Source organism: Lepisosteus oculatus, chromosome 25 (genome assembly GCF_040954835.1).
Source record: "Lepisosteus oculatus isolate fLepOcu1 chromosome 25, fLepOcu1.hap2, whole genome shotgun sequence".
NCBI classification, from domain to species: Eukaryota; Metazoa; Chordata; class Actinopteri; order Semionotiformes; family Lepisosteidae; genus Lepisosteus; species Lepisosteus oculatus.
The window spans coordinates 5,242,688-5,269,476 of NC_090720.1; the positions used below are offsets into that span (position 1 = coordinate 5,242,688).

A 26,789-nucleotide genomic window follows, 5' to 3' on the forward strand; every position below is an offset into this window, starting at 1 on the left:
TGAAACATATTGAAACATTTTATTTTCTGTTCCTTACAGAATATAATCTGAAATGTACTCAAAAAGTGTAAACCACCAACAAAACTGAGTTGTGAAGAAAATCTTGTGAGCATCACCAGTTTAAGACAAATTCAACTGGACCAAGAAATGTCCATTTCCGCAAGGCATTAAAACATCACCAAGAAGAGAAGAACAATCATCTTTATACAAACGCAAAATACACTGAGAACGACTTTAAACATGTGGTAATTTTTTCTTAATTTTTAAAAATGTATGTCTTCTTTAATCAGTCGTTTCGCCAACATAATCATCAGAATTTATGTTTTTTAACCAACAAAAACACCAAACATTGTGTAGTAAATGGAGAGTCATTTGTGTAGGAACCCTTCAAGAAGAGGATATGTTACATGTTTTTTTTTTGTTTTGTTTGTGTAATACTGTAAAAAATAGAAAAAGAAAAATTATGGCACCAATCACGTTCAATCTAAATGTATTGGCAACTAGGCATACTGGATATAACTTTTTAAAATACAACCTTCTTATGTTGCAGCTTTAACACTGAAACTGGAAAGTAATAGAACTATATTGTTCAGCAAATTTAAATAATTATAATTCTTTAAAATTATTTTTTAATGCCCTTATATAATTCTTCTTTTTACTATTATCAGTTGAAACTGAACAATTCCCTGGGAGAAAATTCAGGTTGTATGAGGTAAAAGAAGAACTGTCAGAAAGAATGAATGGGTATTTCAGCTTCACTTAAACAGCAAACATAAAGGCCAGAAACACGTGTAGGAGCAGTAGTTATCCCTTAAAACAAGGAACAGTCAGAAAACAGTGTGCTTATGAGCTGTAATAATTCAAAGTAATTGCTTTAGTAGATACATGTATTTACAGAGAATTAACAATGATGTTGATGCCTACTGAAAAGCACACTTTCCAACAGCAGCTTCAACCTTCATCATTCATCTAGATTGATTTTTGTTTTTAACAAGGTCTGGTGCCTAAACCAGGTTTAAATTCCCTGTTTAAAAATTAAGAGGAGAATTACAAAAAAAATCAATGCTTCCAGTGATTGATCATGAGAGCCTTCATGTTATTTTGAACAATTTCATAGAAACCTATAAAAACATAACAAGAACACATAAAATCAAACACAATACATTACATAATAAAGAAAAAGAATGGCACTGTTATACCTATACCTATAAATAAAGGGAAAGATTTATTATTATTAACATACTTAATAAAATTAAAGATACAGAGCAGGGGTGAAGGGAAAGCAAATGTGGTTCATCACAGAGGAGCACAGAAAAACTAGAGGCATGTCTTCTCACCCATGAGGATATATCCTGTTTGGCCGGTAGTTTAAAAGCACATCAGATCTCATTACAACACAGCATTTCTACTGCTGTTGTGAATAGAGGTCTATGTCTATGTAACTCACATAATACAAAAGATACTGGGACTATTAGCTATTAATATAACAAAACTCCAAGGTCTTAAAATTTAACATTTTGTAGATGAAGTAGAAACCAATTCTTAGTCTTAGTTGAATGTATTCAACTAAATCATTGGAGGCAATATTATACAGTAGAGCACACTAACGGGACAATGATATTGTAATAGACATGTGGACATTTGCAGTTCTTCTATTGTGCAGCGTTTGTTACTTCTTTAATGTATTGATTGGCAAAGACCAGGAAAAGTACACCGTCAATTGATCAAGTAAGTAAGTGAAACTGAATACCTAGGTTTAAATGAAAACTTGAGAATCACAAGTAATTCAAGCGAGAATCACTTGAGAGACCAACTTCTGACCTTACAAATCATTTGATCAGCTGACTGCTTGTCTTTGCTTGCCTTTAGTAGTTAAAGAGCACAAGAAAACCTGTGAGTGTCACTGGTTACCACTGCTCTAAAGAGAGAATGAAGCCCATTTCTGTACAGAAAGTAAAATATTTTTTATTCTCCATAGTCATCACTAGGGGAGCTATTGCTCCTTAATAGGGAGATTGAAGTACTGTCTAATGAAGGCAGATACGAAGACAGTCAGCACTATCTACTTTAAAGATGGACTCTAAAGTTTTAAGTAATAATGCATTTGAATTAGGGTTAACACATCTGTACCATCCCAGTCTGACCTACAGGATCTAAAGCATGATTATCTGGGTACTGATCATTTTGTGTCCAAACCTTAATTTTATTTATTATTAGTTAAGCACCCCAGAATTTCAGACAAAATTTCCATAATTTCCCGCTCTTTCTTTCACAGATATCACGTTCTATTTAAAGCCAGAACTGATGAACAGTTGTAACAAAGAAAATTACTCAGATGTAGCGGAGACCTGATCAAGAGGTGTAGATAAGTTGCTTCACGTGTAATTAAAAGTGTCTGTGAGAGTAAAGTTCTTAAATGTAAAAATGACAAAATGTCATGAAACTGTTTCTCTGTTTAAGTAATACATTGCCATATTTAACTGTTTTCCATGTAAGATAATAGTATTGTTCTCTCTCATCCAATACAATCTACAAACAGCAGAATTAAATTGACACAGTAAAGCATGCTTTTCTCTGTGATTCTGATATGGTTAGACATTGACATAGTCTGACGTGGTTGAAAAAGTGAAGTGCCTAATATTAAAATATCTGTTCAGTACCTGGGACTTAAGTTGCACATGAATAGTTATGGTACTAATGGCTCTTAATTTGGCACCAAAATAGACAAAAGGCATCATGAGATCATTGCAAAGTCTGTCCTCCCCACACATGGCTCTTAAATTCTGTCTGTGCAGACTTCTGTTAAATTCTGTAAAATAATCTGAAAGGTGAGAAGAGGCAGATGGATTTCTGATGCAAGTTTACACAAACAGAATATTCCTTAGAAACCCGTTTTTGTCAACTGAACCAAACATCAGTAAAAGCAATGTCTCCTGGACCTCATGAGCTTTCGACTGTAGGTATTTCCGTCTTAGTGGAAAGACCACGTAAAAAATGAGCACCCCCAAACACTGTTCAGCAACAAAACTATGCAGTCTCCAAGATTTCTCTCTTGTTCATTTTTACAGCAACATTTCTGCACCTGTGGCAGATGTAACATAGATGTAACGTGTAACACCTGAGCAACTCCAGACTACTGAAGCACGGTGGTGGTGATTGTACCACCTTCCTTTGGTGCCTGGTATTGTGTGACCAGGTATTGTGACACACACATCATCTTTATGTCACAGAGAAAAGGCTGTCTACACAGATTAATGTTGGCTTGTGAAACCATATGACTTTAACAAAAAGTGTAGTTCCAGTGCATTACACTTACATATGAATTTTGCTTGATTTTCCTTTTTTCTACAGATTCCCAATTATTGCCCACTGCAGATATGTTGTAACTAGGAGGTTCACAGACCTTACAGGAAAGCATATGGCTCAGGGATACATAAGGGAGAATGCATAACTACCCTGTATCTGAAGTATTTTAATAATTTCACTGAGGTTCTTTATCTCTGAGGAAAACAATTTATAACCGGTAAATAAAGTGTCCCTTTGTGGATCTTAGGGAACTTTGTCAATAACGTCCCTGAACAGACATGCAAAGCTAAGACGACATAGTACGGTTAAGTCTTCTTTTCAGAATAATTTGTTATTTGAGATAGGCACCATGCTCAAAGCTTCAACAGCACTGGCCTGCCTGCCTGATCCAAGGACTTGTGCTCACAATTTTGTCAGTGACGAGTATAGAACCCTAAAAACTGCTTCACATTGCTGAACCATATCATGCATTTCTAACTAAAATCAATCTTCACCAGAGAGGTACACATCCAAGATCTTCAAAAAGCAAACCTTACAAATGAACCAGAATTGCTTAAAATGGGGTAAAACAGATGATAAATGGATGGCTTGAGCAGAAATAGTGTACCCTTTATAAAAAAAAAGACGGGCAAGCTGGCAAATACAATTAAACAACAACAACGCAAAGACGTTTCTTTTAACTTCCTACTGAAAGAAATATTAATATGGTACAAGACGTAATGAAAAACCTATGTTTCTCATTTATTTGTATATTGATACATTGGAAAACACAAAAAAGTGAACAGAATGTGGAATGTGTGTGGCTTTGGCCTCCCAGCCCAGGATGGACATGAAAACAGAAGTAACCCTTTTGAACTGACCACAGTTAGAGTTTGCGCAATTCTCTGTTCTTTCTATATACAGCAAGCAATTGCTCACATACCACACAGACCGTGTCACTACAGCCTAATCCTTTCTGTCAGATTTCGAGCGCAGGAGCCTACGGGAAGCACATATCCCGTGGGCTGCTGACCACAGCAGGGTCGGATGTGAAAAAAATACTATCGACACTTCGGGCCTGTTAATAAATTAGACCTGGCCGAAATAAAAAGAAAACAGCTTGTAGTCAATAAAATTCACAAAATATATATATATATCCTCTTTGGTGCTTTTTTTCCCTTAAAGAAGCTCCAGTATGATAAATTGTTCCCATGTTACAAAATGAAAAAAAGCGAACAGATTTAACATTTCTCACGCAGAATGGAAACCAATAATAATAATAATAATAATGTAACTAAAAAAATCTGAAATGATCTCTGGTTGTTCCTTAGGACGCAGATCCAATAGAGTCGGAATGAAAGGTTATATATCCTGAGGAGGCTGAAGGTGAGCTTAAAAAACTGTTTGTGCTTCCTTTGCTCTCCACTTTAGTCAGGTTTTCCCGGTCCCCCCCGGCGCTGTTCCCCCCCAGGCCTGTCCTAAATCTAGGCAGGGATTTTCCGGGGGGCACCGGCTCCGGCGGCCTCTGTCGGTCTCGCTGGTCCTTACAGCAGCCCTTGCCCGTCCCACAAGCGCCCTTGCCAACGCCCGCGCCCGCCCCCTCGCCCCCCCCGCGGGCCGGCCCCTCCGGGGAGGAGGGGGCGCCCCCGGCCAGCGAGCAGCCCTGGCCCTGCTCGGAGAAGCGGCGCAGGGCGTGGGGCTCCCGCTCGAAGTCGGTGAGGGGGAAGTGTGGGTAGAGGACAAGGTGCTGCTCGTAGACGTCCGGGACAAGGGAGACGGAGGAGGTCCGCAGGGGGCTCTTCATGGGGCTGGGCAGTGGGGTCTCGTCGATGAAGTTGATCACCTCGTCCCGGCTGAAGCACTTAAAGTCCTCCTCGTAGCGCTCCTCCCTCGGGAGCTGCTTGAGGGAGTGAACGCTTTCTTCGGATTTCCTCCGCTTGCGGTAGGGGAGGTTCTCCTCGTGGTAGGAGGCGAGGCTGCTTCTCCGCCTCTCGTGGCGAGGAGAGCTGTAGCGGGGGATCCCAATGATGTCCTCGGTGGACCCCCAGCGATGGAGGTAGGAAGGTATCTGGCCTGTGGTCCACATGTCGGTTTCGTCGTGGGAGTATCTTCTTGTAGGGGGCACCTGGCACAAGACAAGGAAGCAGGCAACCAGCTTTTACCTAATAGTTATCTAGCAGATCTGTACAGCCTACAAGTTATAATAGTTACAGCTAATAGTGATCTATCTCGCTAGAAAAGATTGCTATGTTCATGTGCCATGTAGCATCACACTAAGCTTGCAGCTGTTCATCCCAGTGGGATGATGACCTTAAGTTGAAATAGTCAATTAGACCTTTTTACAGTAGGTATATTCATACAATATACAGCAGAAATCTGCTATATGGCTATATAGCCAGGCTATATGATCTATTGGACATTGGATTTCTAACTAAGCCTCTGGAACACTGTCATTACTGTTCTCAGGTGGATCTTCACACAAGATTAGCACCATAGTAATGTTAACTGTACTAGACGTATACAAAACAGTGCTTTCTTTTAAATATTGTGCTATGTTAATACCCTGTGTTATGCATTGGTTATAAACTTCTATAATACGCCTTCAATCTTTACTTAAGCTCCCTTTCCATCATAGTTGTAATATTCTTCCTCAACCCATCTATTATTTAAAGCATAACATTTTCAAGTATGTCTTTGAAGAATCGTTAGAGCTGCTGCATTATTTAAAAAAGTCCTTTCACACTAAAGCTCAAGAAAAAGAAAGGAAAAACTTCCTGAAGTTAAATTGCATTACTAAGGCTGGAATTATTAGAATTCTAGACCCCCAGGAATGCAAATAAAACTGCTATACTCATAAAATCTTAATCATTAATTTATAAAACATTAACATAATATAGGTTTTTTAGCAAGAAAATGTCCCTAACATATGCAAGAAAAGAGTGCCACAGTCCTGGCTCTGGTATTTCCTCTTATAGTGGTTCTTTTAAAATAAGTGAACAAGGGCCGGTGTGAAAGAAAGACAGGAGAAGATACAGTAGCTGTTAATGTAAAATGATACCAGCAGAAGGCAGCAAAGCATCTGCATTGACATAATATGAGGATGATGAAGTAAAGTGGAAGGAAAGTCCATTGAATCCATAGGAAAGCCATAGAAAATTTCCATCTCCGAAATTTTCTACCATGATGCAGAATATCCAATAAGAATTCTGCATCTTCAAAATACAACTAATACCAGCATTCAAAACATGAACGTGTTAAACCAGGCAAGTTACAGTGGGTATTATTAATCATTACATTTATATTATTAACCTTAGGATATATCATTAATATTGCTGTCATAAGAAGCAGTATAAAAGCAGTCAAGCCATTAGCAGTAGTAGTACTATAGAACATGCATGCTTGTGACACTGAAATTCCAGTATTTATGATAAATAATGAAGAATCAGAATGTATATAATTATAGGCAGACTATATGATGGAATACCTATCTTTTCCATTTCGTTGTATCGCTTGGATTTAAAATCATAGTTGGAAATCTTACTTGGATTTAGTGTGTCTCTGTTGGAGGGGAGAATGTTCTCTAACAGGCTGTAACAAACTGTAGCTGTACGAGCTTTATCAGACGTTTGGTCTCTGACATAAGAAAGCAAACAAGTCAATGACTATACTGGAAAGTCCCTGCGGTTGACGGAAAGGCACATGTGGCTGTATCTTTTCTCCGATATATAGGGTGATTCTTCATATTTCCTAGACACCTCTCATACTGGAATTAATACAAGAAAAGCATGCCGAAAGGAAAAGTCGCTCTTAATGAATTTGTAATGTTGTGCACACTCATGGAATGTTCTTCATAAATGGCCAGTGCCTCAGGTGTTTGAAAGCACATAATCCATTACAAATGAGGTGCATATAAAAAACACAGGATTAAAGCCAACACCAGAGACTTACCACAACTACTCCTATTTTTAGTCCCGAAGGCCCCCCACCACAGAAGCAATCTGCATTTTGTGAATGCAACAGTATTCATGAAATTTTCAAAACATACGAATGAATGGATGCCATGAAATGATAGCTACTGTACCTATCTCTGTGTTCTCAAAGTAATGTAATGGTTCAACTAGTAATTTACCTCTAAAGTAAAGCTGCCATCTTAATATAAATTATGAGTTTTGCAGAAAAAGGAAGTGAAGGAACATCAGAACTGGAGTCATTTGGCCATTTTGTGGCGGGCAAAGTGGAACAGCAGGACCTTGTACCTCTGAATCAGCCTGGTAGTTGCAAGTACCACATGGTAACACTCAGACAGAACGCTTGGAGGCATATTGGTGCCTGCAAATGATTTATCATTTTGCATTTTTTTCTTCATAGGTCTTTATTGCAAAACCTCAGAAATGTACTATCTGGGGCTCTTTCCAGCTTAATTTGTTCAATCGGTTGTGTTTTACTGTCTCTCTTGGCTGTTGTTAACTGTCCTTGGCCTTCCTTTCAGAAAAAACACTGAAAACAGAGCACTGTGGTGAATGACTGGCAGGTAAGGTGGGTGACACAGGCAACTCTGTGTCAGGGCAGTCCCATTCTAGAGCTTCATGATTGCAATGGTTTCAGTTATGCACTCTGAAAGATCTTACATTTACCTAATTTAACATTTTCTTATGCCTATACAGTGATTGTCATAGTTGTCAATAGGCCAGAAATGTTTTATGATCACTTTTAATCACTTCTTAATATACTCAATAGCACTTCAGGTATCACTGCTTTGGGATTAGATGCTCCTTGTTTGTTTTACCACATTAAAAAAAATGAATTTGGGAATTACAAATGAGTGAAGGTAGAAATTTAATGTGCTGCTATGACGAGATTGAATAGTAAAAAAAAGCTCTCGTTGCACAACTGTCACGAAGGATACTTTGTGGACGCGTTCTCTGTGAGGTCATAGATGTGATGATGACCAGTCTTTTAAACATCTTTTATTTATTTTAGGGACCTATAAAACCTGCAGGACAGCAACCTTCAAAGATTGTATTTGGTACACTTTAGTGTCAGATTCGTGGGATGAGAGTAGCTTTAAATTCTACCGCAGACCAGCTTAATGGAATGGAATGGAATGTAGGTATTAGCTCATTTATTTATGTTGGCACAAATGTTTAGTTTTATTTATGGATACTTGTTTCATTCCTTTTGGAGCAGTCGAAGATCAGATTATTAAAGGCTGTTCTTGAGAGGTTAAAGCACTGGAAGATCATAGAATATTCATAATCAATTTTATCTCATGGTACCATCCTACTTTTGAGTCCTTGCACATTTGTCTTTGAACCAACAACACAAAAATGGCCAGTTGACTTCAGCATGCCCCATCGTCTCTAAGCACCATGCATGACAAAACCTGACATCCCAGCTTGTTAGTTCACTGCAAGACCTCCATAATCATATACTTTGGGTGGAAGCAAAAGTGTATAGTTGGCCATATTTGCAGAGTATTAGCAAGCCAGAAAATGCTACTCTCATACTTCTTATACAATTCCTCGTTTACACATCACATATAGGTGGCTTTCATAATATTTCATAATATTACTCTGAATGTAAAACGACACCAGCAGAAAGAAACATATTTTCTTATTATTTTAGAGGAGGGCTATTTTGTACAGTACATGCACTTTTATGCTGTTAATAAAGGAGTTCATTCAAAAATAAGTTTAAATTTATGGCAAAAAAAAAGATCAATGGAAATATACCTGCAAATACTGCATTTTATCTTCCTGTAGTTCTCTCAATGGATATGCCTGGGGGACCCCCCTTTCTAAAGTTGAGAATTCATACTTGGCAATACGGTCTACCGTCATGATATCAGCAGCAGAGCTATAGTCATATGGTCTGTCATATATTAAGTCCGGATGAATGCCACCATCCTTGCTGTTTTCTGCAAATGCAGAAAGCATATATATCAGAATTTAAAAAGTGCTCAGATACACAAACAGACAGACAGACATATAGATAAAAGAAACAAATCATGTTTTCTTTTCCCTGTTCTTTTGCTATTTTGAACTGTTTAACAATTGAGGGAGAATTTAACATCAAAGCAATTCCACAACACAAACGTTTTATGCCACACAGAACCTAACATTACGTGAATTTCTAGGAATATATCTTGACCCTGACTGAAAATCCTGACTTAAGAGGACTCGTTGAAGATAAACTGTGCTGGGCTCCTGCTGCCGTACTGTTAGCAAACCAAGGTTAAAAGTTAAGGACCTGAAATATACAACTGCACTAACACCACATACAACACTCAACAAACAATATTCCAGAGCCATCATTTTACATGAAAGTTGTATAAATAAAACAGTGGAATTCAAGAATGATAAAATTTACAAAAAAAATTAATTATGTTAAAGTTGAGCCAGAGGCAAATGTAGGCCCAGTTGTGGGATGGAAGGATGAGATAGGCTATTGCACAGGCATTAAGCTTTGCATGCAAGTAAAAAAATTGGCTTTGTAAACAGTAATCAACCCTTATATAACTGAGCTCTTTTCTACAGTACATGACAACCCCTTTGAAAAAAATGAGAACTGTTAAGTTTGAAAAAAAAAATGATATCACGGGCTTTCAGTTAATGTTTGGTTGCTCTAAGTTTAAATATTGTTTTTTCTCCGTATGGAACATGGACAGATCCTAAGTAATAGTGAAATAGCATTTTGCATCGATAACTAAATTCTATTTTCGTGTGTACTATTTAAATTCTCAGACTACGTGGTTAGCACAAGCTTGGATATCAATAGTTAGACAGCAGATATACTAAAGATGAGCATTTTCCCCAAATGGTGTGTGTGTTAACCAGGCTGAGCTCCGTATAGTATGTGCTTGGTATAGTATGAATTACCTATACAAATCTATGGAGTCAGCTCAGAAGTACCCCCCTCAACTGAGTGTTTGTTTACCTTCATCAACGTCATCGTTGGACATGATGGCTACACACTTTTCCCACACCATCTTGATATCGGCTCTGTAGCGGTCACAGGCCCAGAGGAACATGGGAAGTAGAATGGACTGGGCGATGGAACACCAGAGCACACACAGCACCATCCAGTTGTATGAGCGGTCGTACTTCAGGCTAGCAAAACTCACCACCTGGAAGACAAAGGATGAAGAGTGTTTGGCCACACTGATGGAGAAGAACAGGACAAAAGTGCTCCAGCATTTCCATGTATGTTCTTAGTTCATTGCTTTTTTGTAGGAGAAGAAATATTTCGATTTTGCCTTAATTTGAATCCGAGACAAAACTGGAAATAGGATCATGCACCATTTACAGGTCATTATATACCAGTCCATACAAGTAGACATGTTACAGAGTTATGTTAATCCTCAAAATAATTCTTTACATAGTCTGATGTGCATTTGTGAGTATGTACTGTACATGCTCACAGCCATTGCCTCTTCATGTTTGAAGACCGTTCTCCTTCTGTTCTTAATGATTGTTTTAATTGTGAGGATTAACTGCAGTCAAAAACTGTATTGATTAGTCTCCCTGCATGTCCTGCATATAGAAGATGGAATTATTAAAGCACTATATGAAATTCTGTTATTGTCTGGGGAATAAGACAACATCATAAGAAGAAAATGAATGGAAAGATTCAGTGTTGCATGTGAAACACTTATTTTTTAATAAAGTAAAATCCAGTGCCGTTCAGTTTAGCTGCCCTGGATCTCGCAACTCAGAATACATTTTGTGGATTATGGTCATAACCTTGGCAATCAGTGCGGAAATGAGTGCTGAATTAAACCTAATTAGAGGAAAAAACGTTTTCAGGGAATGACATTTGTTTTCTCTGTAGTTCTGGGAAGATCTCCAGTTTAGCACTTTAAGGCTTTCAAATTTTTGTTAAAAAGATATTTAAATGACTTATCCATTCTCTTTAAAATAAAGAAACACTTAGGAGCTTTTGAGTGCATTTCCCATAAGAATATTTACTGGGTACCAGAAAGGAACAGTAACTTGTATCATTTGGATTATTTGTTCCTTTTCAAACAGGAACAAGCTGATGACAGACAGACAGACAAAATCTCCTCTGGCCTTTCCCATTGAAGACCATTACTTGCACATTTAAGACTTTTACATGTATATAAAAATCTGTTGCAGTTTTAAGAAATATGGAAAGTCAGGAACCCTGGAAGAAATTGTTATGCATGCCTCTGTAGTTGCTTTCATTCCTCAAATTTATGATTGAGTTGGTTGTGGTACAGCATTTGGACGCACATCATAAACTCTTCAGTCTTGACATAAATTATGAATCTGTCCTGGCAAGGAATGCTCTGTCAAAATGGATTTATAATTATAAAAAAAAAATCAACAAATTTGTTCTTTTACATTTTGTACTGAGTAAGCATTGGTTATCCCATAACTCTTGTGGAAAGACACTTACAATGTTAAACAATGAATTTGATTTAATTTTTCATGCATTTAAACAGCTCATTATGCTTGAGAGCTCAGATGAAGAAGTGAATCACGTGGGCTACAGTCACAGGCATAGCAGCATCATACTTAAAATGTGAAAGTGTCAGTAAATTTAGTCTATAATACCAGCTAAGAGGTAGATCTCTACTAAGGTTGCCATGGGCTAATTCAGAGGAGTCAAAAGTGAATCTAAATATGATTTTGAATACATGCATGGATTCTATTTAACACAGAATGGTCTACTAATCGTACAATTAATGGTCATTGTGGAAAACATGCAGTTTATTTTGAAATCAAAAGCTTTAACTCAGACATTCCGGTTAATTTCACCCTGCCTCTAGGCAGGAATAGAACAAAATTATAAGATCCCATTGTTATGAGGATGTGGAATACCAAATGACTGCTGGCATCATTAAATCCCTCTGTAACAGGCTGTTAATGACTAGCAAAAGATAAAAGAGGACAAGGTCTAACCATGAGGCTCATTAGCAGTCAGAGGAAGTTACATACTGACCAACACCACCTTTTTAAAAATCCCAGCAAGACACACACACCTCTGCCTTGAAACTCCCTTTGCAGGAAGATTGACTATGGCCTTTCACACAAGCACGTTGTCTGTATCCTTATATTTGCATGGGGTTTGTAAAGACTCTTATCACAGGATGTTTAGGCTTTGGCTAAAAATAATTGTACTACTAATAATCCTGTATAACTGCATTAGATTTCCAGACCAAATAGTTGGTGTAGAACAATGAACTGATTTTGTCTTTGAGTCCTAGGTAGTAATGTAGAAATATTTCATAAAAGGTCTTGAAGCTCTCCTCAAACAACAGCAAAATGTAGACTGGGACTCTTCAATATTTTATTGTTCACCATGCATATAAAGTTAGTCAGCCTATTCAAACAGCTGTATCGTGAAACCTGTTCTGCAGAGCAATGAAATATAGTAGACAAAATCACGGCCATTTCATAGCACTCTCTAGTGTGTATCATCCTTGTCTATAGGACCACTTTCCCTGTGGATCCATTGGCGTAAATGCATGGTTTTCATGACATGGTTGTGCAAATTTGTCATCCTATGCCCTGAAGGTATAAAATTCAGTCCGGTATTATCTCACTGGAGTGAAAATTCACAAATCAGTAGCAGGCATTGATATTTTGCTTACATTATCAGTCTGCCGGCCAATGGCAATAGCTTTCAATGCTACAACTGATGTGGATAACCTCTCACTGCCTTTTTACAGAAGACCTTTCGTGTTGTCAGAATATTATCAAGAAAGAGATTATGGTTCTTGGCTAATAATAAAACTTTACTCCAAACAATTCCAATAAATTATCTGCCTCAAGGGACATTCAGGACAAAACCTTAAGTTTCTTAAAATAATAGAACCCATGCAAATCAATATTTATTTTAAATTGATTAATTATTAGCAAGTTCCTCCTGCTAATAAAATCATAATTCTGAAATTCTGAACTTTGAACTGCCTTTACATTATTCTTTTTTGCCTTCATGCAAAACATAATTAATAATTCCATTCACATAAATCCAGATAGTAAAGAAAATTGGAGCCCTTTTCATGATGTTTTGGTTGGAAACTCTAAATCCAAACCCAACCAAATGTAACTTTTGTTTCTTATGGATGCCTCATTCACAAAACAGAGCCTGTCAACACCAAGCACTTTAAAACAACCCCCCCCCAAAAAAAAAAAAAACAGTTTAAAGCAGTTCCTTCTAATGAGCTTTATGGAAGCTCATCAGACTTAGCTAGGGTCAGGCATTGCTCTCTGAGCCATTACGTTTTTAATTGTGTGTTTATTAAATCGAACATTGCCCCTGGCATCAGTCGATAGGTACTGCCACAGTTTAAAAGTCTTCTCTATTGATCTGATACAGCTGGAACAACATGCTTGTGTACATGTACCACAGGCCTGCCCCTTGCAGCATTTGGCATGGATCCACTCTCTTTAGCTGGATGTGACAAAGTAATGATGGTGAAAGGGTCAGGTGGCAGTCTAATAATGAAGGAAGCATAATTGCCTATATTGCATGCCTTGAGTGAAGCAATTCAAGTAACCAGATTGAGGGATGCACAGTTACAATATTTCAGGCCACCACTGAGGCCAAGACATATCTATGTGCTCTGAAGTTAATTTACCAGCACAGGGGCACTATTGAAGGTCTTGTGTATGCATAGTGGGTGGAGATGAGCTTTGTCACCATAGTCTTTTGGAAGGGTGGTGTCTGCAGGCTATAAGCTATAGCACTTGTAAAGGAAGGATTATGTTAACTGATCAACATGCAATGCAAGGCTTGCATGCTTCATTAGCTTTTTACATCTTAAAAGCTAAAACACCAGTCTTCAGGGTGTTACTATAGAAACTAGATGAGAAGAAAGAGGAACATCACCTATTAACCCATAGGAGGTGACAGAAGGGAGCATATATGTGCACATGTCTATTTTCACACCAAGCTCATACACCAAAGATATTGCACTTTGTTAGGAAGCATGACTAATAAAAAGGTCTTCCTGTTTTCATAAGATGTATACATCTGATCTTCCAACATTGCTCTATGGAACTCTGTAATGTTTGAATGCCAATTACATCCCTGGTATTTTATAACAACGAGGAGAGGAGCATGCTGGGAACGTTAATGAATCACAGCACTAGTGCAACACCTCCCATTGTGCATGATGACAGGAGGGAATGATACATCTGGGGACAGTGCACACTGTTCTCAATGTTCAGCTTTGGGAAACAAACCTGAGCTTTGCCAGGCATTAATTCATTCAGGAAGAATGTGGGACAAGTGGAAATGTGTGTTACGGCAGGTCTGAAGATTGATCACTTGTTATGGAGAACATAGGATATCAATAAATAAGGGTGATGTTAAGACATAAATGTGTGCAATAATACAAGCATTTCTGAATAGCTGTCCTGATGAAAGTTTGCAATGGCTAACAGATACTACAGGACAAACAGCTTCAGAATGAGAAACGTAACTACCCAGACAGAGCGGACTTTTAAAAGACATTAGACAGCACAGTTTCTGACAATCCACACTGTGTACTAGAGCAGGTGTCATTATAGAATCCGAAATGCTGTCTCCTAGAGCAAACAGAATACAAACTCTGGTATGTAAACTCAGTCTGTATAATTAATGTCAGAGTTAATTAGTAATGCAAGAACTTTTTCTTTGGATGTGCTCTGGTCAATCTAGGACCATTGCTTCCTCAAGATCTCAGGTACTATATGTAGCAGTATATAGCATATATGTACAGTATATGCTATAGTGTAATAATATACAACCTGCAGAGTGCGCAATAAATTCCACCAGCAAGTTCTAAGCTGTCACCATTTACTTAACAGCATCATTGGCACATGTTGTGCTTCTCAATGGTTCCATAATAATTATATTGAGACAAGCTATGATCACTGCCAGTAAGACAAAAGATTGCACACTCATTAGATCAAAATTTCTTCACTGGGATGATAGAGTCACTTGAGCAGAACAGTCTTAATAGTTCTCTAAGCCTCTTTTTGTACCTGGACAAAAAGTAATTTTACCAGAACTGCCTTCCAATCCAAAATAAAATAACTAGTACAACCTGCATTGCAAACCAGAGCACTACGGTATGATCCAGTCTGGTGATCTGTCCACTAGCACATGCAAGAAATTGTCATTGGAGAAAGAGTAAAAAAAACATAAGAAGGAATACAAACAGGAAAAATGCATTTGGCACCTCATGCTTATTTGAAGCTTATTGATCTAAGACCTCATACATTCTTGAAATGACACACAGGAGATCTATTGTAGCTGGATGGATGGACAGTTGTTTCCTGACATACAAGTACACCAAACCATTAGGCAATCTGCAAGCTGTTAAGCACAAACTCCTGGCATTAGGAAAAACTCAGTCTACACTCAACAAATCACATGAATTATCCAATGACAGTGCTGTTATAAACCTCTGTGCACATTGCAGTTTAACTACAGAGAGCAGATTTTCAGAAGAGAAAAGCAACACAGTAGAAATGTTGATAATCACACATTTGAATTAACATCCACGTGATCTGTTTGATGTTAGTAACCCAATTCATTTGCCTGTGTCTGAAAACCACGTTTTTTCTGTAAACCCAAATGTGTCCCATGGAATCAATAGTGCGGGACAAAGATAGCAGCTGTTGCATTCCACACTGAATTAATAGTGCACTCTTCAGCTGACCTAGTTTGCAGCCTGAAACTGAGTTAATTGAAAAAGTCTGTTTAAAACAACAGCAAATAAAAAGATGCTTCGTCAAAGATCTCTCCTCTGGAGGACACTTGTATTGTAATCAAGCATGATAGTGCTTCTCTTTTGCAGCACTCTTCATCAAACCAAGCCTCCAGAGAAATACCTGACCTCCACTGCAGTTTCAGAGTTCTCTGCTATTGCTGACATAAGAAAACCAATAAGATAATTGAGTTGGGTGGCCGATGTCACAGAACCTTTCAATCCATCTACCCCTGCAACAATGGCCGGCAAAAAAGATTAAGGAAGGAACATTAAAATCTGAAGTGGCTTTATACTGCTGTCTGATAGCTTCCCCCTCTCAAACTCAGCATCAGAATCAGGGAGTTGAGAACTAATCAAGAATAACCTTAGAACACGAAAAACGTAAAGCAACGCATTTGATGTTGAATGGGGTCTGGAGATACGAGGCAGAGGTGGACAGGGATAGGAAGAGCAGAAAGAGGTCAGGGCCGCAGCCATTAAAATAAAGATTCGGCTCTGTCTGAGCACTGGAAACAAGACATGGAGCAGAAAGGTGGAACTCGTCAGGTCTCAATAATTGAGATGGAACAGCTGCAATTCCTGATGGATTCTCTATAGTTTGCTTATAAATAGAGCTGGCTTATTCAACCAGTACTGTATATTGAAGATGTACAGAGGGCTTATGACAATCATTGCCTGAGACAACTGTCAGCCTACACACCACTAACTGCTGGGAAGTCACCCCATTTTCTTGTTTTAAGTTCTCACTCATTTCAGACTACATGCATGAAGCTAGTTCTTTCACAGGGCTCCCCTCTCAGGGAAGTCTGCAGTCTTGTTCCGTTCCCTCTATTTACTTATGTCACTACTGGATCATCTGACTAACTTCATCTTCATAAGTCAGTAAGCACTGCATCACATTTACTAGATTTTCTCATCAGCTTCACTCTTTGTCTTCATTAATCATCAAACACATCAGAACATTCAACCTGCTTAACTCCATGTCTCTCAGATCTTAAATCTTCACTTTAACACAACCAGCCACTACAGTATTCAGTTAGACTGTGTGCCCAATCACAATCCTCACTAAAACCATGATTTCAACTCAGTTTCCCCACCCCCTATTCTTTCAGCAAATCTTCACTAACAGGTCTCCTCATCGCCAGCTGTCCCAGGTGATTGTGTTCAGCCAGGGACAGCACTCTGTGTTCAACACTTGTACCCTTGACACAGCAGAAGTTGGTTTGTTCTTGTTATTGTTGTCTCTCTAACTTGTCACATTGACTAAGACCATGTACTCCCATCTAAACTACACTCTTGAGAAAGAACACTGCTACTAAACCCATTTGCCTCCTAGCTCTTCTTATAAGCCTCTTTATTAGCTCAGAGGCGTGGTCAGTCCCACACAGATCACACCAGCTCTTTTCACTCATGTGGAATTTCACTCCCTCTGACTGCCAATTACTCACTCAGACCAGCTGTGCCTCAGGTTATAATTGCAGAAATGTTTAACTATTGCTATCAATACGTTGACAGTAACTTTTCTGTTAGATTTGCCAAATTATTTGTGGCAATATCACTATGAATTCCATGACAATTCACTGACTATTGTCTTTGGCTTTAGTGATTTAATTGAAAGGGAAGATGGGAATTTCAGTATCGGCTACATTCTGTCTGGTGCATACTAAATATTAGCAGCATCTCTAGAAGTCTAACTGTACTGCACTAGGAAGTCAACTGCAGTTTGTCTACTAGTAACTATTACAAGAATAATTACTGACAAGAAATTTAAATACAGCCACAAACTCCACTGTTCGGACCTGGTGATTCCAGTTTTTTTTTAACTGTACATATATCTCAGTGGGTGGCACTGTGCTGCTGTATTGTATTTAGTCTAAACAACAATGATACTATATATACTATATATACTATACTATTACCCAATCCTTGAGGTCTCCCATTGGATTACAATGGCTGGGCAATGTCAGGTTTCCTTAAGTGCAGCTGCCCTGAATGAACGTTCATGACTGCAATACATAGCTTTGTTTTACTTGGTACTTCTCATCGCCATAGCGCTCATGCTTTTGAATTTTATTTTAATCACGTATGCTCTGTTGCGGCCTCTACCTAAGAAATTAAATAACACAGTAAATCAGAGGCATCCAATCCTTATCCCAGAGGGGCTGGTCTATCTGCAGGTTTTTCAGGTCTCCTCAAAGTACCAGCTGCTGAAGAGCTGAGAGAAGCTGTTGAATTGGTCCCATTAAGCAAATAATGAGCTGATTTAGGTTACTAAAAGATGAGTTGGAATGAAAAGACTGGCTCTCCAGGACCTGAACTGTCCATTAATCATATCAAGTAAGTAGATCTTTTTAAAAATTGATGGGGCACCTGAGTTAATATTTTTTAAAGCATTTAAAAACAAGACCATGCTGTCATAATACATTACTGGACCAACATTTCAGCAGTAGCAGTCAAAGGCCCAATAATAATTGTGAGGGCTGGAATCTGTTCAAATGACTGAAACTGGGCTATTGATTATTAGAGCGTTTTTTTCATAAAGGGCTGACCCATCTTAAAGTTGTTCTACTGACTTTCTGTGAACCTAATTAAATGTACTGGCAAAGGTGGCTCTAAAACATCTTTGGAACGCTTCAGTTATTGGACTAACCTCAAGAATATTAGAAAAAACTAATGTGAGAGAACGAAAGCCAGCTTTTTTCTTTCCTCCTAAGATACTTCAACAAAAACAATTTACACAAGTTAATTAGAAAAGTTCACTCAAAATGTACAATTTCACAGCACAGACCTCATTACAAACACACACAGACGCAGATCGCTGTGTTGTATATCACATTGGCTGCTCTTGTTTTAAAAAATAAAACACTTTGGCACTTTTGCAAAGTAATGATTTTAATTAAATTCAGACTCACCAGTACGAGTTCTGTATTTTCTAGTAGCATGAAGAGTTACACTAGACACCTATTTCAGGTACGATTAGAAGAATTCTACCTTCAAATTCACAGGTGTGAATATTCACTCTTCATACAGGTGCCTGTAAGTTACCTGGCTGGTTAATGAACACTGAAAGGCTAGTATTGAGCATTACCTGAATACATGACTCATATTTTTAAAAACATGAAATTATACCTGGCGTAGGACTCACCAGAATGGGGAATCCAGTTAAGAAATCATAGATAAAAACTATCCCGCTGATTAAATAGGTGATTTGCAGGGAGGTCTTGATGGGCTCAGAGCCATCAATGGAAGACCTTCTCTTCCCCTGGGCATCCTCCACCACAATGGTGGGCACATTGAACTTGTTCTTGTCAACGTTGTGTCCCGTCTGCATGGAGAAGGTCTGGAAGAGGGCGATTCCGATGCACACCACTCCCATCACTACGCTGCCGCTGATCAGGAGCAGAAAGCACACCCCGAAGCCCAGGCCGATCTCCGTGACAATGAAGCGGCAGTCCCGCGTGTAAAAGCGCTCGGTGGTATCGTGCCAGCCCACAGCAGGCAGAGTGGACAGAATGAAGGACACCATCCAGATTCCCATGACCGTGTGCACCGCTTGCTTCTTGGTGTTGCTCAACCTGGGTGAAAAACACAGCAGCACAGGGAAAAGGAGGGATGTTATTTGAAGAAACTGTTCCAGTGCGGATCCTTCCGAGAGCATCAGGAGTCGCTACATTACTCTTGACTGATAGAGTCAAACAATTGTGTGATGTGATACCTTGTGAATACAATTAGCCTCATATAAAGCAAAAGAGAAGTAAGAGGTACAGTCTGCAAACTACATTGTACAGTGGATAAGGTCAAGCACTTCTCTGGAAAGGACAGGAAAGCATTAGATATTATCATACAGGGAAATGATGGTCCCTGTGACAGATATTTTGGAGATTTTACAGAGTTTATTCAAAGGAGAAAAAGATAAAGTGATTGCTAACTGGAGATCAAGGATAAAACTACTGTTGCTCTAGAAGGACTAACAGTCTATCCGAGGGTGTGTTACAGCTTGCCCACAATGGTGGAACATTGGAAGGAGGCCCAGCCCAGGTTTGATTCCTTATGAACGGGCCAGTCACACTGTGAATGGAGATACAGACCTAATTGCACTATCCTGGTGCCCTCTTTATATTCAGTTCTTTTCTGAAAGCAGAGTAAGAGCGAAAACAAAGGAATGTGTTTGTGCAGTTGTGGTCCAGTGATGATGTATTTTGCGTCTGGTTAAATGGAGGTTGAAGTCTTGTTTTCCTCCTCTCAGATGGTCAACGCATGTTTTAAGTCAAAGCATCTCTCCCAATCCACTGCTGTACTGCACTTTAATACAACTACTATATTAACCATTTTATTGATCCTTCTAATTATCAATCACTTAAATGATTAAAAAGTTGTCTGTGCCAAAATAAGTGTATTGGAAAGAGAACAAACCTTATTGTAATTCCTTTCTTTTTTAATGAAGCTCCAAAGCAATAAGATAATGAAGAACACAGTATCCAAGGACCAAGCAATACAACTTTAAAAAATTATCGTTTTACCACATTGAGTTAAGTGGTAGTCACAGCGGAAACATTTGAGTTCTTACTTAAGACTAGTGTTCTTGCAGCCAAGCTGAGGATGAAACCCATGGGGATTGACTGGCATTTCTCACATGAAAGGTCAGCCATGCAAAGAGTGATTTGATATTTTTTCTTTTAACTTAATTCTCTTGACAGTGAAAGGCAAAGCAAAAGCTTGGCAACTACAGCCTGTTCACTTATACTAGAAAAAAGGAATAAAAACTGTGTACCAGCTGAAGGCATTCCCATTGTCTTTCACTGTAGGCAGAGCTCAACTGCTAGTGCAGAATAAAAGCAGGGAGTTATAAAGTAGGGTTTGAGCAGTGGAAAACTGGAACTTAGAAAACCTGGTGCTGTGAAGCCCTGGTCCTTCCCAAAAGGATTTGCTAGCACAAGAAACGGCACATCACCAGGTAATGATCTCTTGGAGTAGAACGAACGCATCAAATTCATCATTCTGATGACAGAAGGGCTCAACCACTGAAGGTGCTAGTTCTCAGCAGAGGCTGAGCCTAATGGTTCGGTCTACATCTAGGCTCAGCTGCAGTTACATATAAAAATCCCCAAGTAGTGCTCTATGACTGGCCAAGCACTGGTAGGTTTGGTGGACATGAGTCTGGAAGGTTGCATGAGACTTGCTGTTATGATTTTCTAGGTACCTACAGTATGAGCTTGCAGTGTTGTCAATGAGACGTGTCACCTTTCCAATTAAGTCTAACTCCTAACTGGATGATGCTGCATGACTGCCAGTATGAGAAAAGGTTGGTGGCTCTAACAGTTAATGTTTTGGAGGAAAGCACTCCTAAGCTGGCAGGAGGGCTGCTGCAGCACGTTGCACATTGGCCCAATGATAGGCCATCCCAAACCTGAGGGGAATAAAAACAAAAATAGTTGACATTTCTAAATTTCATAAAAACACGTTAGCTGCATGTGTATGAATGCCACTTTGGATTGAAGACCAAACTAAAAGCAGGTCACAATATCTTGTTGAAGTAGATGCCCAAGCAACAAGTGAGCAGGGAGCAGAGCTTTATTGCACAAGAAACAACACCAAAGTCTTAAAAACACAAGTAGCTTGATCCCCCTGAAACGTAATCTGAAATTTGAAAATATTTAGCAAAGGGATCCTTGCTGTGAACAGTAAATAATAATAACCTTGCTGGAAAGCCTGCATTTTTGGTCAAACAATGGCAGATTAGTGAAATACTGTCACCTACATCACTCTCACCACTTCTGTGATTTTCATCTCGCCTCACCATCTTCTTGTATTGTGTCTCCAGCTCCTTTGTCCTTTGTTAAGCAGGAAGCACCCCAATATGTCCTCAGTTTTTGGGTAGACTTTGGTTCTCAAGAGAGCTTTAGGAATGTGCAGAATCCGAGAGGTGAAGAATTCAATCTGAAGCCTCATGACACAGTAAGAGCGGTGAGGCTTAAATTAGATGTACAGTAGGAGAAGCTCTGGATCAAATCAACTGCAGTTGCATTGAACGTAATTTTGATGTCAGATTGTCACGTGTTTTTATCTGCACAGGTTTGACTAAGGGTCTGCTAAGCAAATAAGAGGACTGTAAATATTAGTAATTTACATTATCAGTGACAGAAAACAGAAATCAAGTTTTTTTATTTGATTTTGTCCATCATCTATCATGTGAATTTATTGAATATCAGCTGTTGCTTATTGAAGGAAGATTTTGTCCGAAAACAATTCTTTGGGTCTAAACCAGAGCAGGACAGGACATTTGTGACTCATGGCTTTTGGCACATGCTGTGGCTTGAATGCTTCACCAATGGGCTTCAAAGTAGAGTAAGCAACATAGTTGTTTCCCCTTCACATATCCCCATATACGGTACCAGCTTTGAGACAATACCTTTGATTTTGCTGATGAAAAAGGCAAATTGTAAAAGTGTCAGTAAATTGGCATGCACACATTATAGCTTCATTAGTTCAGGAGTACAATAAGCTGGATTTATTGTGTTTATTCATCTAAACTGACACCCAGAATAAATTATTACATCTTTCTGCAAAATAACAACAATAATGCTACATTCAGGGATTCCTGTTAGATTTTCTTTAATATCTAAAAAGGATGCAATTTGCAGCACACTGAGCTGTCACTGCAGATGAAAATTGATTACCTGAATAGCACAAAAACAGATGCATGTGTCCCAAAAAAAAAGAAAACGTAATGCCTAAATGGATTCCCCTGTGTAAACACTGTCATTGAAAAATCCCAGTGAGAGATACCCTGAAATGCCTGGATTCTCTCTTCTTCCAGTAATGGAATTGTCTTCCTTTGGGATCTATAGAAGGCAGTAAAGTGCTCTGAAGAAAGTAGCACAAAATTTGTCAGCAGCACTTTGTCCACACTGGTTTGCTTCATAACACATTGTAATAATTGTTAATGATGTTTCTGCTTACAGGCAGAAAATCTGCATATACTGTACTGGGCTGCAGACAGAGAACTCTTGTCTATTTGATGTACCTCATTAAAAAAACACATTTACTTATTCAGGCAGCTATTAAAAGAATATTCAAGCCAGAAGATAATTTCAGTAGAACGGTTATGGTTTGTTATGACTTAGTTAATGCTTACCTGTTCATTTTATTTGATTTAAAATGCAAGTGATCAATATTGCAAACATTTCTGTACACAGGAAACAAGTAGCAGTTGCTGAAGAAGGTGTGGATTTCAGATGTTGCCATGGCTGCTACTGTGCGTTCTAATGAAAAAGCTGTCTAACAAGGAGTTAGTCGTTACTGGGGTTACCCTGTGAGTGGAAAGGAAGACTCTTTTTGCTTGAAGAATGTCTGACAGTTCCTTAGCCTTCTATCAAACAAATTAGGGTTACTGCGGCAGATAGAGAACTTATGTAAAGACAAAACTGGCAATTACACGTAGCACAAATCACAGAAAATTGGCTATTGTCAAAGTCTTGAACAAAATGAAACAACAACAAAGCAAGCAAAATGTCTATTACTGTGTTACAACACTAATCAGCCTGTGTGTCAATAACCTCAGCTCCCCAGTACACTGTGCTGCTTGGTGTGGTTAGATCAGACTCTTCTTTATAGGGAAGAAGAGAGGAGTAAACAGTAAATAGTAACTGAGTTAAGTTTTGTTACCAGAGCATGTCGATGGGGAAAACCCAGGAAAAGTTGCAGCAGTGTTGTACATTGATATAACCTTTATTTTCTTCAACAAGGTAATTTGATTGACAACAAATTCTCATTGACAGTCAATCTACAGCCCCATTTATAGAGCAGGGCACTTGGTGATCCAATCTGAATGAAGCACCTTGCTCAAGAGTACAGGAGCACTGTCCCACCTGGGGGATTTCAACCTATTACCCTACTGTCCAGAGCACTGACCACTTCGCACTACTTAATTTCCACACTAGCAAATTTTAACCCAATTAGATTACCAAATAGTTTCTGTGAATAACATAATATAAATATATCTGGTATATTTTTAAAAACATATAACAAATTCTGCAGGATAGTGTTGAGAAAAATACTTTTAGCTTTGTGATGTCAACAGCAGTGCAGAATACATGCAGTAACAATAATACCAGTAAGGGGAACAGTTCCTTTACACCCTGGCTGGAGACTAGCTGGCTGGAGTAAAATGGGATTTTAGAGCCGCATGGAGTTTTGTCACCTCAGCACACGCAGGATTTCTAAATGCAGCTTTGGGAGCCCTGTCAAATCATGTACTGTTTTACAGCGAAGACAAATGATAAGGAGGTTTTTCTACTGGGAGTCATTCATTTTCGTTTGGGCTTCCTTCACGGTGTTCCACTGCTGCAGTAATAGCTTTGCGTGCTCTGCCAAAGCAGCGTCTGTTTTCACAGCTGACTCCAAAGAAACTACCCAAACCAAGGGAGCAGAACTAAACACACAGCACAATGCTATCAGGAGTGGCAGACCCAGTCTTACAGCGGTTAAAGCAGTTTTTGCATATCATTCCGAAGAAAAAAATAACTACATTGGCTACAACTACACGAGTCCATTGGCCAGACTAGGGATTTAACTAGGTCCTAAGAATTTGCTCATTAAAAGACAACCAAATGCCCCAAACATGATTAACCCCTATCAAGACTGGTCACCTCTTAAATGGTTTGTCAACAAGATCCATTAAACCAGACACTATGAGACAGAATACTTTCATTTTCCTGTTTGAAAAACAAAATTGTAGGTTTAACAGGAGATAGTGTATCATGAAAGCACCACACTGTATTTTATTATACTAGAATGAAGAAATGCAGAAGCCACTTAAAAAAAATATATCACCTCTGAATTAAAACCACTGTTTAGTAAAAGCTCAGTGGACAAAACTGTTTGATCTGCCTTGCAAACATAGACTTAACCGAATTAAAGTAAATTTTAAATTCTAATGGGGGTAAACAAATTTGGCCAGGCTGTGTAATATCTTATCTAGTAGAAAATGTAACAATTTACATCAGCATTTAATGGTAGCTTTGTATATCTCCTAATCGTGTAGCAGCTTTATGGCTTTGGACAGAAGCAGTTCCAACACATTGTCTTTATTGTCTTGATTGTCTTTATTGCTGTGTCAGAAAGAAGCAATTAATTGCCTTGCCAATTAATAAAGAAATCCTGTCTCAGAGAATGTGTTAATGGCAAAGCTTGTTGCCAGTCCAAGCTTCTTGCAGTACTCTGGATTGTAGGGCTCAGGAGACAGAGGGGGGAGTTAGAGAAGACACTGGGGAAACTAGCATGTGGAAAGGAGCTGGGAGAGAGTGAGAGTCTGTTTGTGATGTCCTTCTGACCGGATCATTTATTTAATAATGGAAATTTTAAAAATGGCATGATGTAAACCAGCTACAGTAGCTAAACCAGTAGCAGCTAATAGCAACAAAATAATGCAGCATACTGGCCTGTGAGAATGCTTTCATATTCTCTAGTATCAGTACAGAATAACATTTACCACCTAAAATTACATTTATCTAAAACAGGTTTTATCTTAGAGAGCAGATCAAATTAGCCTGATCAAATTATGTTATATAGGGAATATATTTCCACACAAATATGAATCGTAATAATCGTAATTTTTGTAATAAATACCCACCCAATAAGGAATTTTGTATTAAATAGTCACCCAATCAGGAAATTCCTTTCTGGCAAATACACCAAAACCAACTTGAAGAGAATTAGGCCCGGCAGGATTGCTCTTATGACATGCCCACTTATCAGAACACTCCATCCTTTAACATGCTGTAGTCTCCACTGGGCTTTAAAGGAGAGATAATTCTGATTGGAGGAGTGGGAAATCTCTCTCTGACATCACTGCTTGCAGGTATCTAGCAAGTCACAGTTGCTTTGCCAAAGCCAAGATGACCCTTGTTGGCTAATGGCCACCACACCCAAGTGGCACTCTACCAGCTGTCCACTGCCACTCGAGAAATCGAGGTCACTGCCACATCACGATTTCAACAAGTGATGTTGGGTATAAAGCTAATGGCTTTATACCCAAGTTATCAAAAGAGATAACCCAAGTTATCTCCAAAGAGAACTTTCTGCCACCTGCCAGCTGGGAATATTCATTCAGGAAAGAAGGAGCACACAGGGCAGACGGGAAAGGAAAGGAGAGTCACAAGGCACCAACACAGAAGAAGTAATAGTGGCACACGCTCTTACCCATACCTGTAGTTGACCGGCCAGCGGACCATCCACATGCGGTGGTAGGAGAGGGAGGTGACAGAGAAGCAGGTGACCAGTGTGAGGGTGTAAAAGGTGGACACAAAGACTTTGCACAGCCCCTCATTCCACTCATAATTGGAGTGCTGGCGGCGCAGCTGGATGACAGAGTACATGGTGATGGGGATGCCCATGTTAAGGATGTGAGTGCCAGCCAGCGTGCAGATGAGGAACTCCAGGGGCTTCCATTTCTTCTGCTTGGCGCTCACACTCAGTATGCCCCAGGTGTTGGCCAGGATGGACACCCCCGAGCAGACCAGCCAGGCCAACGCGTTGTTGTTGATGACCTCATCCTTCATGGTGGAGCGTGGAGGCGCTGGCAGATGGGAGGATGGCGAGAGGTGCAGGCGGAGCAGCGGGCGAGTGGCACCAGGCGAGAGCCAGCATCCTACTGAAGCAGATGTTCCTTGTCCAGGAGGCAGACGCAGGGGGCTGAGGGCATGGCGGACTGACAGCCTCGCTGGGCAGAAGGAGGACAGAGCGAGTACACGTCTCCAAGCCAAGCCGGCGTGCCAAG

The 26,789-nt window shown here is 39.2% G+C and overlaps 1 protein-coding gene across 2 annotated transcripts; it reads right to left on the reverse strand.

The window, feature by feature from the left end:
- Positions 1 to 26,789, reverse strand: LOC102686992 (probable G-protein coupled receptor 153). Of its 2 annotated transcripts, none has more exons than XM_069183729.1 (5): positions 26,219 to 26,789; positions 19,158 to 19,587; positions 10,222 to 10,411; positions 9,018 to 9,202; positions 1 to 5,410 (listed from the first exon to the last, which is right to left on the reverse strand). In XM_069183729.1, the coding sequence occupies exons 1-5, from the start codon at positions 26,569 to 26,571 to the stop codon at positions 4,613 to 4,615; spliced, it is 1,956 nt and encodes a 651-aa protein (XP_069039830.1). In that variant the 5' UTR covers positions 26,572 to 26,789; the 3' UTR covers positions 1 to 4,612. The 2 variants fall into 2 exon arrangements, with proteins under 2 accessions (XP_069039830.1, XP_069039829.1); XM_069183728.1 differs by having other exon boundaries at positions 26,213 to 26,789.

Coding starts and splice junctions, on each gene's coding strand:
- LOC102686992 (XM_069183728.1), bottom strand. CDS start 26,571: ATGAAGGATGAGGTCATCAACAACAACGCGTTGGCCTGGCTGGTCTGC. Junction 10,412..19,157: donor TAACTGGATTCCCCATTCTG/GTGAGTCCTACG, acceptor TTTGTCTTCCAG/GTGGTGAGTTTTGCTAGCCT. Junction 9,203..10,221: donor CAACGATGACGTTGATGAAG/GTAAACAAACAC, acceptor CTGCATTTGCAG/AAAACAGCAAGGATGGTGGC.